This window comes from Hermetia illucens, chromosome 4, assembly GCF_905115235.1.
Source record: "Hermetia illucens chromosome 4, iHerIll2.2.curated.20191125, whole genome shotgun sequence".
NCBI classification, from domain to species: Eukaryota; Metazoa; Arthropoda; class Insecta; order Diptera; family Stratiomyidae; genus Hermetia; species Hermetia illucens.
The window spans coordinates 112,818,259-112,831,551 of record NC_051852.1 but is presented as its reverse complement, the minus strand read 5'-3'; the positions used below and the strand labels follow the sequence as shown (position 1 = coordinate 112,831,551).

The window sequence follows — 13,293 nt, the reverse complement described above, 5'->3', positions numbered from 1 at the left end:
CTCACTAGCGCTCAGAATATCTCTGGACATACCTGTACGATATATATACATATACAATTTACTGAATTAACCCTTAACTGGTGTCGATATTTTTAGCTACGTAACTGGCGTGGGTCCAAAATTACCCCAATTGGAAAAAAAGCAAATAAATAACGGTATTATAAATAGAAATTGTGAGGAAAATCTGTTTCTAAAAGATAATCCCTTTTCTTAATACTAATCAAATTTGTTACCTTCATAGATCTTTCATCACATATTTACTTATTACTTACAGTTTTCGATTTTCAGTATCTTTTTTAAGTGTGTACTTCAGATAGTTGAAAAATATGAACAAATACCGAAAAACAATAGCAAATACCTTTTTAGGTTTAATTGGAGTCTGATATTAAACGAAATAGAAAATATTTCTGAGATCAATGAAATATAAACAAGTCGGGTAACCGGAAGCTAGATGCTTCAGGTATGAAACGTTTTGTGTATTTCTTTTATAGAGAGAATTGAGTGTGCATTTGTCCCATAAGTATGTAGCACGTAATATATGCATATATTATGTGAAAATAATCACTTTCAAGTGATATTGGCATTCAAAGTCTTAAATTTGCACAGAAGCTTCTATTAACTTTATTTGAACAGGTATAGGTATGGAGGGTATTTCGGAGCCTAGGCACCATATGGGGGCAGTCTTTTGATTTTTTTTTCCGGATTTTTCGGTTGAATATTTTCTGACAATCGGTCCGTTAAATAAATGATCACTTTCAATCATCGGTTTCAAAAAGTGCTAACCGAGACCTTTAATTTGATGCCCCACATGACTATATTTAATAAAAAAAATTTACACGCCCCTTCTGCATGGAGACCTCCCCTTTACACAAAGCCTTAAAAAATGCCAAACTAAATGTTACTTCAAAATATTAGCGAAAACAAACCTAGTTCCTTAGAATATTTTTACAATTACTTATATGGGCATTTAAATTTCGTTCGGCAACCACCGCAGCACGTGATGTAATGAGGTTGCTTAGATAAACGTGCGCGCAAGTTAAAAAATATAAATATTAGATCAAAATTGCGGACAGTGGGGTATATTTTGACCCCACGACTCCAGTTAAGGGTTAATATAGAATATAACTACAATCGATTACAACTGTTTCCTTATTAATTTTTATATATACATTTGTTTGTATAAGGTTAAGTATCGATTGGAAAATACTTCATATATTTCATAAACAAACTTCATAATATCAAAATGCCTATTTCCATTCCATCTGTTTCTAACTTTGTCATATGGATACGCACCTACACGAAGGTTGCAGTCTAGACACGATACCACCTCACACATGAAAAGGGAAAACGCATCTGCACCTTACATTGAGTCACAAAGCACCTAATTGTCTCGAGTTACTTCTGTGTATATTGTGCTCATGATTATTTGATATTCGCAATGAAACTATATACTTGATACCTTGAATCGACTTTAGATGTTGGCCAGTTTAAGACTTCATCAAAACTTGTTTTGTTGGTTAGGTGACTGAAATTTCAATTAGATTATTTGTTGTTGGTATTTTAGTATACCCATCGTATAATAAAAAAAATCATGAATATTATATAAGGGTGTTTGTGTGAAATAAAACCTTATTAAAATCGATTCAATGTCTGTCTGTCTGTCAGTCTACCGCACCAAATTTACTCGAAAACGGCTGAACCGATTGTCACAAAATTCGGTGAGAACATGTGGTCTGTATGCCCCTTGACATGCAGCGAGTGGCGCCACTTTTTGTTAAGTTTGAAGGGGGCTCCCCATACATGCGAAAACGGGGAGAAATTTTTTTGCCACAGAATATAGTCATCATCAAATGAAAGGGCTCAGTTAGTACTTTCCGAAACTGATCATACTTTTGGTATTGGGTGAAAATAGGGGAAATATGGCTCAAAATGTATGTGCCGAAAAGTGAAACAGTCCTCGTTCTAAAAAACTATTCAACCGAAAATTGTGAAAAAAAATCATAGTGATGCATCTCTACGAAATCTAGGTCTCAAATTCTGTACGAATAAAGTTAATAATAGTATATTACCATGTTTTAGAAATTTACCAGAAGATCTCCCTTAAGTACAAAATTTGGCAACAGCATAGACGAACGGCAAGGTCCATGGACACGTTTTAGTTTTCCTTTTGTTGTGCAAACAACACCTTATTAAAATCGGTTCAATGTCTGTCTGTCCACGCAATTTTCTCAGAAGCGGCTATACCGATTTACACGAAATTTGGTGAGAAGGTGGGACCTGTGAACGCCCAGACATGCAGCTAGTGATATCCTTCTACGTTGAGATTTGGGGGGGGGGGGGGGGGGGACTTGGAGTTTGGCAAAATATGACGAAATATTTTGTATTGTATGAACACAAAATCTTTATACTTGAAGCGCCCAGCTTTCGGTATCCCGACTGGTTTTCATTTCGGATCATCATAATATATCCACTTTTCGGCGCCAGTAGCAATCCAATACACAAGTTTTCCGATTTCGTCGTTCGAAAGGCAGTTCACACCTGAGTAGTCGAGTTTTCAAGTTCTTTAGATTCAGCTCATACGATATCCAATTTCTATATTTTCGGATCTCGCTCAGTGAATATAATCGTTTAGGGATTGATGAGTGACCATCAGTGACACTACAAGTACTCGTTGAGTTTTGCTCGAGTCTTCTCTAAGTAGAACATCCAACGCCGAAACCATTCTGTCGATGGTGTACTTTCACGATAACCTTCGGAGATGGTTTTCGGTTACATTTTTCTTTCCACTTTGGCCACACGCACATTATTCAAAATCGATTGTTCCTTCAATTTGAGAAAGTTAATAATAGTATATTCACATATTTTAGAAATTTAGCCGGAAACCCTCAAGTTCATGCTAGAAATACAAAATGTGGCATTTTGTAGTTCTAGCATGAAGAGCATGGGAGGTCGCAGGGAAACGAATGGAAAAATATGCGTAGAAAGTTTCTCACATAAGATGAACACAAAACCGTTATTTATTTTCCGATTGTCAATTACCCCTTCGATCAAAATGAAATGATTTTATGGTAAGTCCCCGAATAGTATACCATCAAGGGGGATGCTATATGAAAGTTGCGGAATCTATAAACAAGCACAGTATTCTTGCAGTCATCGCGACCATTTGCTTCCATCGTATGTCCGAGCAAGGCCTTGCAGGGGGAAAACGAGCTGCCTTCCCTTATTAAATGTCTCATTGGTAGTTATAAATATCGATCATATGCATTACTCCTTCTCAGATTTTGATTTTACTAGTGGGCTTTAAGTCGCCTTTCCAAGAAGGAAGAGTTGAATGCTTTTGTTAATCTATCCTCATACAGAATCATCGGTTGAATGAAGTAATTCGTGCTAGTTTTCGGACCGACATACCAAAAATCACGCAAAATACGAAGCCTCCATACGAACTGGGTTATGGTCTCTAGCTAATGGTATTGTTGAGAGAATAATGTGGCGTTTCAAATTTGTGGAACACTTTCACTGTTTGTTCCTGTTGTGCGCAGTACGGCCATACACTAGGAGATGGCGCTGCCATCAAAACACGTTCCGATAATTTTGGTGTAAAAAGAATTTCTGTTAACTCAATGTAAATTACTAAAATAGTTGCATAATATACATACATAATCACGATTAGGAACGGAAATTTCGATTTCTCTGTCCATTGTCAATTTCAGCATGGTTTGAGGATTCTTCCTCATATCAGTGCTAAATATTGTCATGTTTACTATCCGTTGTTGTGTTCATTATCAAATTGAATGAGCGTCTTGCCCCGCCCCACACTGAAACGAGTTAGAGAATTTACCATACCATATCAAATGACTTTACATGGCGATTAAAGCAATAGTAATCGATTTTTGTACGCTCCGAATACATTTGTGTGTGTAGTACATGGAATTCAAATGCTCCAACATTACTTATTTCTCGATTAATTAATTAAACTTTCTGTTTACTTAGCCTAATGTGCTATTTACTTTATTAAATAATTCTTCATATTTTGATAATTTTTATAAAAGAAAATAAATTCTCAATTCACATCCGAAAGTATCCGAGCGTGAGCTTTCTAAGCTCGGTGCTGTTGATACACTCGGTGTCTGTTTTTATTTCCTCGAATGACCAAATGGCTCTTGTTCGTATTGGAAAATCTGTATACGACTTCTGTTTCCTTTCAAGGAAACTACTGTTGGTAGCATGCTTTCCCGGCCATCTACTAGGAAACAGTCGATTCCATTGGGAACAATTTTGGTGTCAGTTTGGGAATTGGCGGTAATCTGAGGTTACCTTTGAGCGTATTTGACCCGGGTTCGAATTCTGACTTGGTCATGAGTACTGTGTGTCTGCATCTCATTTGCTTTTGCGTTTTTACTAATTAAAAGAAAACTTGGGAGTTTACAAAAGTTAAACAATGTAAGCAAATAAAATAATGGGTTGAAAGGTCAAAAATTTCACTTGACAATAAAATGAGGAGAACTTCATTTTGAAACATTATTACTTGGAAGTGATTATGATCACAGAAAAAGTAGCATTTTCACTTTATACGTAAACAAAATAGGAAATTTTCTCCAGAAAAAACTGCTCAGAGCTTGGTTTTCGATTTGACTCAAATTTTTTTAAAATTTAAGATAAAACTGTTTTTCTATCTTTCTGTCCGTTTGTGTTTTTACATCCAATTTACTCGGAAATGCAATTCGATAGGGATGTGCTAGCTGGCGATGGTTCTATTATTAATCATTTTGCACTGAACTTAAGAAATTTTTCATTCATACGAAAGTTTTCCGCCGTCTAAATATACTATAGTAATGTGGGACATTAAATGATTTTCTTCTAGTACTTTTGAAGCCATCAAAAGTATAGTGTGAATGCGAACGGGATTATGAATATGTGAAACTGAATTTGGAGAGGTGACTCACAATGGTTGATTAATTATTTAGATTGTGATAGAGATACAATTTCAATTCCGTCTAGCGCATCGTAGTTGAATTTACAAATGATCATTAGCTTGTTAGCTTTTCGATTTATGGCATAAGCAATAAGCTCATTCATGGTAAGGGCAAGTCAAAGGTGTTTTCTACATGACATTTTGGGGATTTATGCAGCAGCAACAGTTCCAAATTTTAAAGGCCATTATATATCATAAAATATGATACAGAAAATAATATTTGCGCAAATACTAGGAAGTTTGGTGAAAATATTATTGTTATTAATAAAGATATGTTTGGTGAAAATTGTTCCTGTCACGCAAATTTATTGCAGCCTAAAATATAGAAAGTCACTAGCACATTAAAAAGCTAAACTAGCAGCTTAAGTCGAGACATCAGGCACCCATAGATCCACAGAAGCTTCCGATTTACGATTGTTTCTCTATCTCATGAAACCAATGTTGACAGCAAGTTAATAGCGACCTGAGTTGATCGATTAGCGATTAGTTAAGTGGAATGACTATTAATCAAATAATTTCGATTAATCGTGATAATACTTTAGACAGTAATCTTTAACAGTGATTAAATGCCGATTTTGAATAATATTATATAGCTTTTACAATAACTTAAAAAAAAATCTTAAACACTTTGTATAAGATGCAAAGCAAACCTTTGAATTAATCGATTAATAATCAAATACTGTTACTTTGGACATAATCCACTGAAAAGTTTATGTTTCAATTAGTGAATTTGAAAAAAAAGAAAATAGGACGGGTACGCCGTTTTCCTCGCTGGCTGTCTAATCAGTGCTAGTGAAGGGAATAGTTTATTTTTGAAAGTATGGCGCTTGCAAAAGTATATATATATATATTACTAGCGTGCGTACTTCTTGTGTTGGAATCGTAGATTTTTTTACTCCTTTGAGATATCAGGCGAAAAAGTTAAAGCGATCATTTATCGAATCACCAAGTTAAGCGTCGTTGGGAGCAGTTAGTACTTCGGTGGGTGACGACTTGAAAACTTTTTATTTTTTAGCTTAATAGATTTGTATATAGATGAAGAGTTTTCTTAGTAAAGCAAGCGCAGTACCCACGGTATTCCCGATACAATATTCTCTACAATGAATCCGTTGGATTTTGGAAATATAATACTCGATTGAGATTCTAGCTAAGCGTAAAAAAAATGAAAATACTTCCTTATCTAAAGAGCTTAGCTTCCTTCTAAATTATTTCGTGCCTTACCTTTTCCCACAAAACCATAGCAGTTATCACATGGTTTTCTTCTACTAATAGAGCAATATATTTGATAAATTTTATTGTCCCATTTGAATTACACATTTTCGAAAGAAGGCTGTCGCATTGAAATTGTAACTGAAGAAATGTAGCTCTGGAAAATAATAAGGCGATAAAAGCAAATAAACAAGAATCTTTGTTAGGCCCTGAGAAAACAATACTTCAAGTTTTTTTATGGAAATTCGAAGTGTCTCCCTCATTCCCTATGATTTCACATGTGTTTAATGAAGCGTATACATTAATTATAGCTCATAATCTCAGGAAGAATAAATTGCATGGTTTTTACGGGAGCGACAACCGATAAATGTAATGTTTGGAGTGATGTTTCTGCATTCACAAATATTCCTAATTTCCCGGAAAGTTTAGACTTATTCAGCTGTTCATGTTTCTCAGTACTAGCATGCTCCCTTGTTATTTTAAAAGATTTCCACTGCACCATTAGAATTATCTCTTCCACCATCACATGCGTCTTCTAATCAATTTTTACAATGTTAAACTGTGTGGTATTGAGTAAACTGTAGCGGAATAACAAAGGTGCGCTTAGCAACAGGAACAAAACATAATATATGTGTTTTTGCAATAGATGGTGTTGTAAGGCATTTCTATTGAGACTTCTCCACATATCACGAGAGCGTTTAAACGTCGTTGTATTTATTTAAAAATGTGATCGGTTTTTCTAAAGGGTCCTTAAAGAAGCCCTGATTTTTTCAAGAATTCACATTTTTTTTCTTATATTTGAAACTCTGAGGGCGGCCAAGGGTTCATGTGTTCATGGCGGACACATCACACTGCACTTGTTTAGGACTCTTGGGAGTTTATAGATTTAGCCTCGTTGTTTAACCCTAAATATTCCGCTAAGGATTTCCAAAAGTAGTTTCATTAAGGGGAGTGGGTAGCAAAAATTGGAAAAAAAATCAGATTTTTTTTTAGCCTAAAAATTTGTTTAGATTTCAGATTTTTCCAGAATTTAATGATATGTCTAAAAATCAAATCCAACAACTAGTTAATTGTTATGACCTGTGAGTTAGTAGACCATGCAATCATTCAAAATTTTATATTTTATATTTTAAACAACTTCTTGGGTATTTTATTAGAATCGGAATTAATCGTCCGCCCTGCAGTCTGCAGGGATAGAAGATAGTTAAAACAACAACTGTACTGCGAAAAATCGAAAGAAATCGATAAGAAAGCCAGGAAATATGAATCGCCTCGTTTTTTGTATCTCCTGGAAAATTACGTTTTTTCATTATGGAAGAACGATTTTAAATACATTCCATACTTACCAAGAAAAAAATATATCAAAGTAGGAAAAACGGGTATTTTTTCAAAATTTTCATGTTGCTCTAAAAAAAGGGTATCATTTATAATAGAATCATTCCTTCTTCCTTAAATGTTAAATACAGAATCATGAATATACTGTCAAAATTTCAATTAATTCGGACAAGTACTTTTTGAGAAAAAGGAACAAATATACAAAGTGATTTCCCGTATGAATAACCTTGCTACCCACTCCCCTTAAAAGTACGTGAAAGTTTTTGATACCCTAAGCTTTACCGTAAACCGGTGATATGAAATCTGCAAACAAATTGTAGTACTGGTTTTCGATGCACATCCCTGTATCCGGTACAAATTTTTACAATGGTAAATGGAAGCAACTTCACTGAAGTCTTCCCCATTTTAAGGTAGATTTAAAAACAGGGTACTACAAAACCCTACCTAATGAAGTAACAGTAATGCTTCTTTCACGTAACGTAAATTGCCCCTGAAAAGTTAATGATTGATTTTTGGTCAATTTTGTAACTTGAGTTTGTGCATTTTTCCATAGACGCCAAGTAAGGAGGTGACTCATGCCGCTCCACACAATTATTCTCCGCTATGTATATCAACACAGGAATAAAGCTCACTAGTGGCGGGTAGATGGTGTGCAAAGCAATGCACGTAAAATACACAGTTGACGACAACTTTTAACATGCGACGAAAATTTTAAAAATGTGTTATGCATTTCGATTGCTATATAAGATATTTCACTCCGTGAAATTTTTAAGACACTCCCAAACAATTCAAATGTAGAATAGTTTAGATAAATTATTTTCCTGAAAGTTAGTTATTGTAGTTGTCATTTAAGTTGGAAGTCGATCATAATTACTACAGTTGGCTTGAACTTTTGACCTTGGTTTTTGGGGTTAATTTGGAACCTTTCCGTTTATTAAATTTTTGCATGCAATCCTAACTTTGGCTGACCCAAGTAAATTGCGGTCGTGATCAAAATGATTGCAGTGTATTCCGAAAGCTCGATTCACAGATATTTTCAATGGAATTCTCAAGCTTCAAACGTGACCTTCAGCGAGAGCTTTCTTTGGCGTTCGCATATATATTTCTCTATTTATCGCAATGACTATGAAATTATCAAATATTCCGGTTTATTTTTTGAGTTATTTCGTATGACAAATGCTTATGTTTTCTAGTGACCCAAGTATGGCGTTGCCTTTGGAGGAAAATTATCCTATTGGTACTAGGAGTTTTGATACATTTTTCCGATGTTTTTCTAAGGTTAGTTTAAAAAAAATAACTTGTAAAGTCTGGTAGCTACAGTAATTATATGTAGATCTGGTGAAACAGATATTTAAAAAAACGACTGCCGTAGGATAGTGAATTTAAAGGGTGTTCGATTAAACTAAAATTTCATTTGGGTAAACAAAAGATTAAGGCAAGGAAATCACTTCATTTGAACATGTGGTTGCAACCAACATATATTTCTATATTACTAAAGGTTTATAAAGAAAAATATGCCAGGCAGACAGAAAGAAAACCTTAGAAGTATCTCATATGAAATTCCTGTATTTCGGAAAATCAAGAACAAGCAGTTTGCCCTTAAAAGTGCATGAGTTCAGATTCATCAAACATCGACTTTTTTCAGTTAATTTGGTATTAATAGGACCGCAAAGATAAAACCTTATCAGGCTGAAAAGGGTTCATATGGAAATATCGATACAATAAACCCCGTGACAATTATTTTTAAAATACCGAAAAATTACTTCTGTAAAACCCTGTATTCTCTGAGGTACTCATGGTCTCATATGCATGTGTGCTGCATCTCCTCGGACTGAAAAAACTAGTAGTTACAAGGTATATAAGTAAGGCATTATCAAACAATATTTTACATATGTTTTTATTAATATTATTTGATTTGTCGAAGTGGCTGTCTTTTACTCCCTTCGGCGTAGGGTGTAATCTATATTTGAACCGATTCTAACCTGTGCACAATAAAATCTCAATAATTTTTCATTTATTATAGACTGAAAAACGGGCAACTGAGGGCGACATCAAAAGCAGTAACGATATCATCTACATACTACATTGTAATTATCGGCGTCATTTCACCAAGTTCATAAAAAGAAAATGGCGTCGAGCGACACAAAAACTATTCCACGAATTATGGTATTTCGTCCAACATGGGAGGAATTCAAAGATTTCGCCAAATACATAGAATACATGGAGTCGCAGGGAGCACATAAAGCTGGTTTAGCAAAGGTAATTAATAATATTGTTTTTCGTAGTTTAATATCAAATTGAGTTCCAATATGGCCGCCATGGTGTCAAAGTACCTCGTCGATGACATAGGCACAGCGCTGGGATCAAATTGACCTAGTTTTTTTCAGCCAATTTTGAATGCCAATTATGCAAGTAATTTGACTAATGGTGCACTTTGGGCCGTGTGTCATCCAAATTACTTGTGTAATTGGCATTTATTTTTTTAACTCCATTAGGTGAGCAGCGCCATCTTTTGACAGATGGCGAGAGTTAGATAGGGAAAGCCTTCCTGGAGTAGGTTGTGGCCACGCGTGTGAAAGAGAAAAGATATAGTCCCGTTCTTATTTCCTTTCTATGAGTAACTATGAAATTTGGTAACGGTAGCATAATTTGGAAAAACCATGTCCACTAATTCCCTTCCAGCTGCTAAATTAATAATCAAAACATCGATGACGTCATTTGAGTTGACTGCAACTGTAGACAGGTTTTGGTAAAGCAGCCACTAAGGTTTCGAAACGATCAATTATTCACAATTTGTGAATAAATGCTTCCGCCTGTATTTTTCGCTGACGAAACCTAAAATCTGATTTAGAGCTTTTCCAACAGCGATTTTCATCTTATCAACAATTTACCGAGTTTATTTTGTTCCTCGCCGCCGTCGCTCTAATTTATTTTCATGTAAATCGTAGAAAGCTGTACAGAAGGCAAGCGACGCCACTCTATACATACACAATAATGGCCGTGTGCGCACATGGCGGTCGAATGGTGATGCCAATATTTCGAGAGCGATTGCCTGCTTGCTGCGGTTGGCTTCGTTTTTGTTATGCTTTCGTGAAGGGGAGCATCACTTCTATGGGTGCGGTGAATGGCACTTTTATGAAACATACGTATGTATATGGGTTTGAGCATAAGTACATCAAGTTCCGATTGGATGTTTAGATTTGATAGAGGGAGAGAGCGATATTTTTTTGTGAAGATTTTTCAATATTTGTTTTATTCAATAAATCGATTAATTATTGTGAGAAGTAACATAGTGAATCCGAAAATAATTAATTATTTGCCACATCCTAATCCCCTCCATTTGCATCATATAGTAGAAGTACTTAGCAACTTTGCTGGTCTAGGGATTCGTATTTCCTAAAAAAATATATTGAAGTGAAATTCCCTGGTTTTTCAGTATCACCTCGCAAACCGCAAATGAACAATTACCAATGCAAAGTGTCATTCATCAATTATCGCCAATGTTCATTTACAGGCACCGAATGTCTTTCGACATTTGTTTTGCCATTTGCCCTCAACATATGAAGAAAGAAATCCTTTATGATGATGAGAGATGCAGATGTACAAGTCAAACAATACTGTAAACTATGCATTGCTGACTAATGGGAGAGTTGTGATTTATTTTGCATTAAATTTCGGCAGTTCGACTTCTGCACATGTCGTATGCTGCATATATCGCAAATAAATGAACTTGCATCCTTGCTTTTAAATTTACCCAAAATTTATTATCAATTTGAAAGAAGAAAACAAAAAGTAACAGTGATGAACAGAACCAAAAATAGAAAAAAATATTATTCTCCAAAGGTCATTTCTGCATTGCATTACTGTTCACTGGAAATCGTAAATTTCTATTACTTTTCTGACAGTTGAATTTAAAATCCTTTTGAAGGGATCATTATTTTTCTATATTTAGATAAAATTATTCGTAAATTGGACTGGAATTATAGAATCCGCAGGAAAGATTATCTATAAAAAGAGTTGTGTATATAATATGTAGATTGTAAATTTTGAATTGCCAAATATGGGCAAAGTTGAAATCTTGATACAGTCTGCTGGATGCAATGCCAATCAACGAAAAGGGATCATATAAAATCCTTCCTGAAGGCAAATGACAAAAGAAATCATATTTTCGTAGGCAAAATAGAAATCCGGACAGTGCTAAAAATCGTCATGATATAAAGTAAACTTATATAAACGGCAGAGCTGGGGCTTGGAGACGTCAAGGGATATTTTGAATTTTGAACTTCGTACGAGTGAAAAAACGTTTCTCACATAAGATGAACACTTCCTGCTCTCGTTCAGGGGAAAGCTTTTTTTTTATGAATTCCACCTTTTATTTCGCATGTGACATTTGATAGCTGTTATTGAGCTTATTGACTTACCACTTTCGCAAAATGTTTACATTTTTATTGATTTAAATAATTTTATTTAAAGTTGAAAAAAGAAGTTTTTTCCAGTTATAATTTCTGTCAGGTTCTCTTCTTCCATGTTTATTTCCTTGTTTGAATAAACTAAATTGTAGTCAAAAAGGAAGTATTGTCGTTTTTCAGCGGGAATACTGGCTACCAAATCACTCCACAAAATAGCCAATTCAATTTTATTTGCTTCTATATATTCCAAAAACAAGTCGGGAAACCGGAAGCAAGACGCTTCAGGTACGAAAGGCTTTGTGTATTTCTTAGTACGTAGCAGGTAATATATGCATATATTATGTGAGAGTATCCACTTTCGGGTGATATTGACATTCATAGTCTTGAATTTGCAAAGAAGCAACAAATTTGACTCACTGAAACTTTGTTAGTAATAGTGCATTTTCAATCAAACTCGGTAAGATGATGCTCTATATTATATCCTACATCACTGCACTGCATTTCGTGGTGCTAGGATTAACTTAAGGGGGGTTTTGCAGCCAATTACCAAAATTATAGTATTAACTTTATTTGAACAGATATCGGTATGCAAGGTAGTTCGGAGTCCAAATTTTTCGGTTGGGGAGTTTCTGAGAATGGTCCACTTGAAGAAATGATCACTTTCAACCCCCGCACTACCCACCTTTCCAACAAATGTCAAAACAAAGACCGGTTTCGAAAAGTACTAACCGATACCTTTAATTTGATACCCCATATGATTATATTTGATGAAAAAAAATATACCCCCTTTTTGCATGTATGGGGACCCCCCCTTAAATTCGACGTAAAAGCGTTCAGATTCCCCACCTTTCCACCAAATTTGATGTCAATCGCTATAATCGTCTCCGCGAAAAATCCGTATGACGGATAGACAATAAACCGATTTTAATAAGGTTTTGTTTTACACAAATACGTAAAAAATCGAGTCAGGCCTCAAGAAACTTACTGTCAAGGAAACTTCTTAGACAACAATGCTGAAATTGTGCAACCAGCACCACGTTTATTGAGTTAATCAAGTAAAAGCTTGGGCGGAGTATTCTAGTCAAGATTCGAGGCTAAAACGGTGTGTTAATAAATGCATCATTTTTCTGGTAAATATACTACCCAAAGATAGTATAATGTCCAGTTGCTTAGATGAGTTTGCAGGATGTCATATAGATGGCGCCACTATCGGCAAATTTATGATTTTTAGGAAGGGGGAAGATGTTGCAGGACAATTTGTCATCTATTTCAAAATTTATAGTGGTTTTAGAAAAGTTAGTTTTGAAAATCTCAAAAAATGGGAGAAACTTGAAAAATTATCTTCTTAGGGGGTATATCCTATTCCAG

General features: G+C 35.0%; 1 protein-coding gene across 4 annotated transcripts in view; it reads left to right on the top strand.

The window, feature by feature from the left end:
• LOC119656091 overlaps positions 1-13,293 on the top strand; it is a 46,168-nt gene that overhangs the window by 6,107 nt on the left and 26,768 nt on the right. For all 4 annotated transcript variants that reach the window (XM_038062397.1, XM_038062398.1, XM_038062396.1 and 1 more), the window contains exon 2: positions 9,540-9,775. In XM_038062397.1, coding sequence (XP_037918325.1) covers positions 9,644-9,775 — 132 coding nt within the window. In that variant the 5' untranslated portion in view covers positions 9,540-9,643. The remainder of the gene's footprint in view (positions 1-9,539; positions 9,776-13,293) is intronic.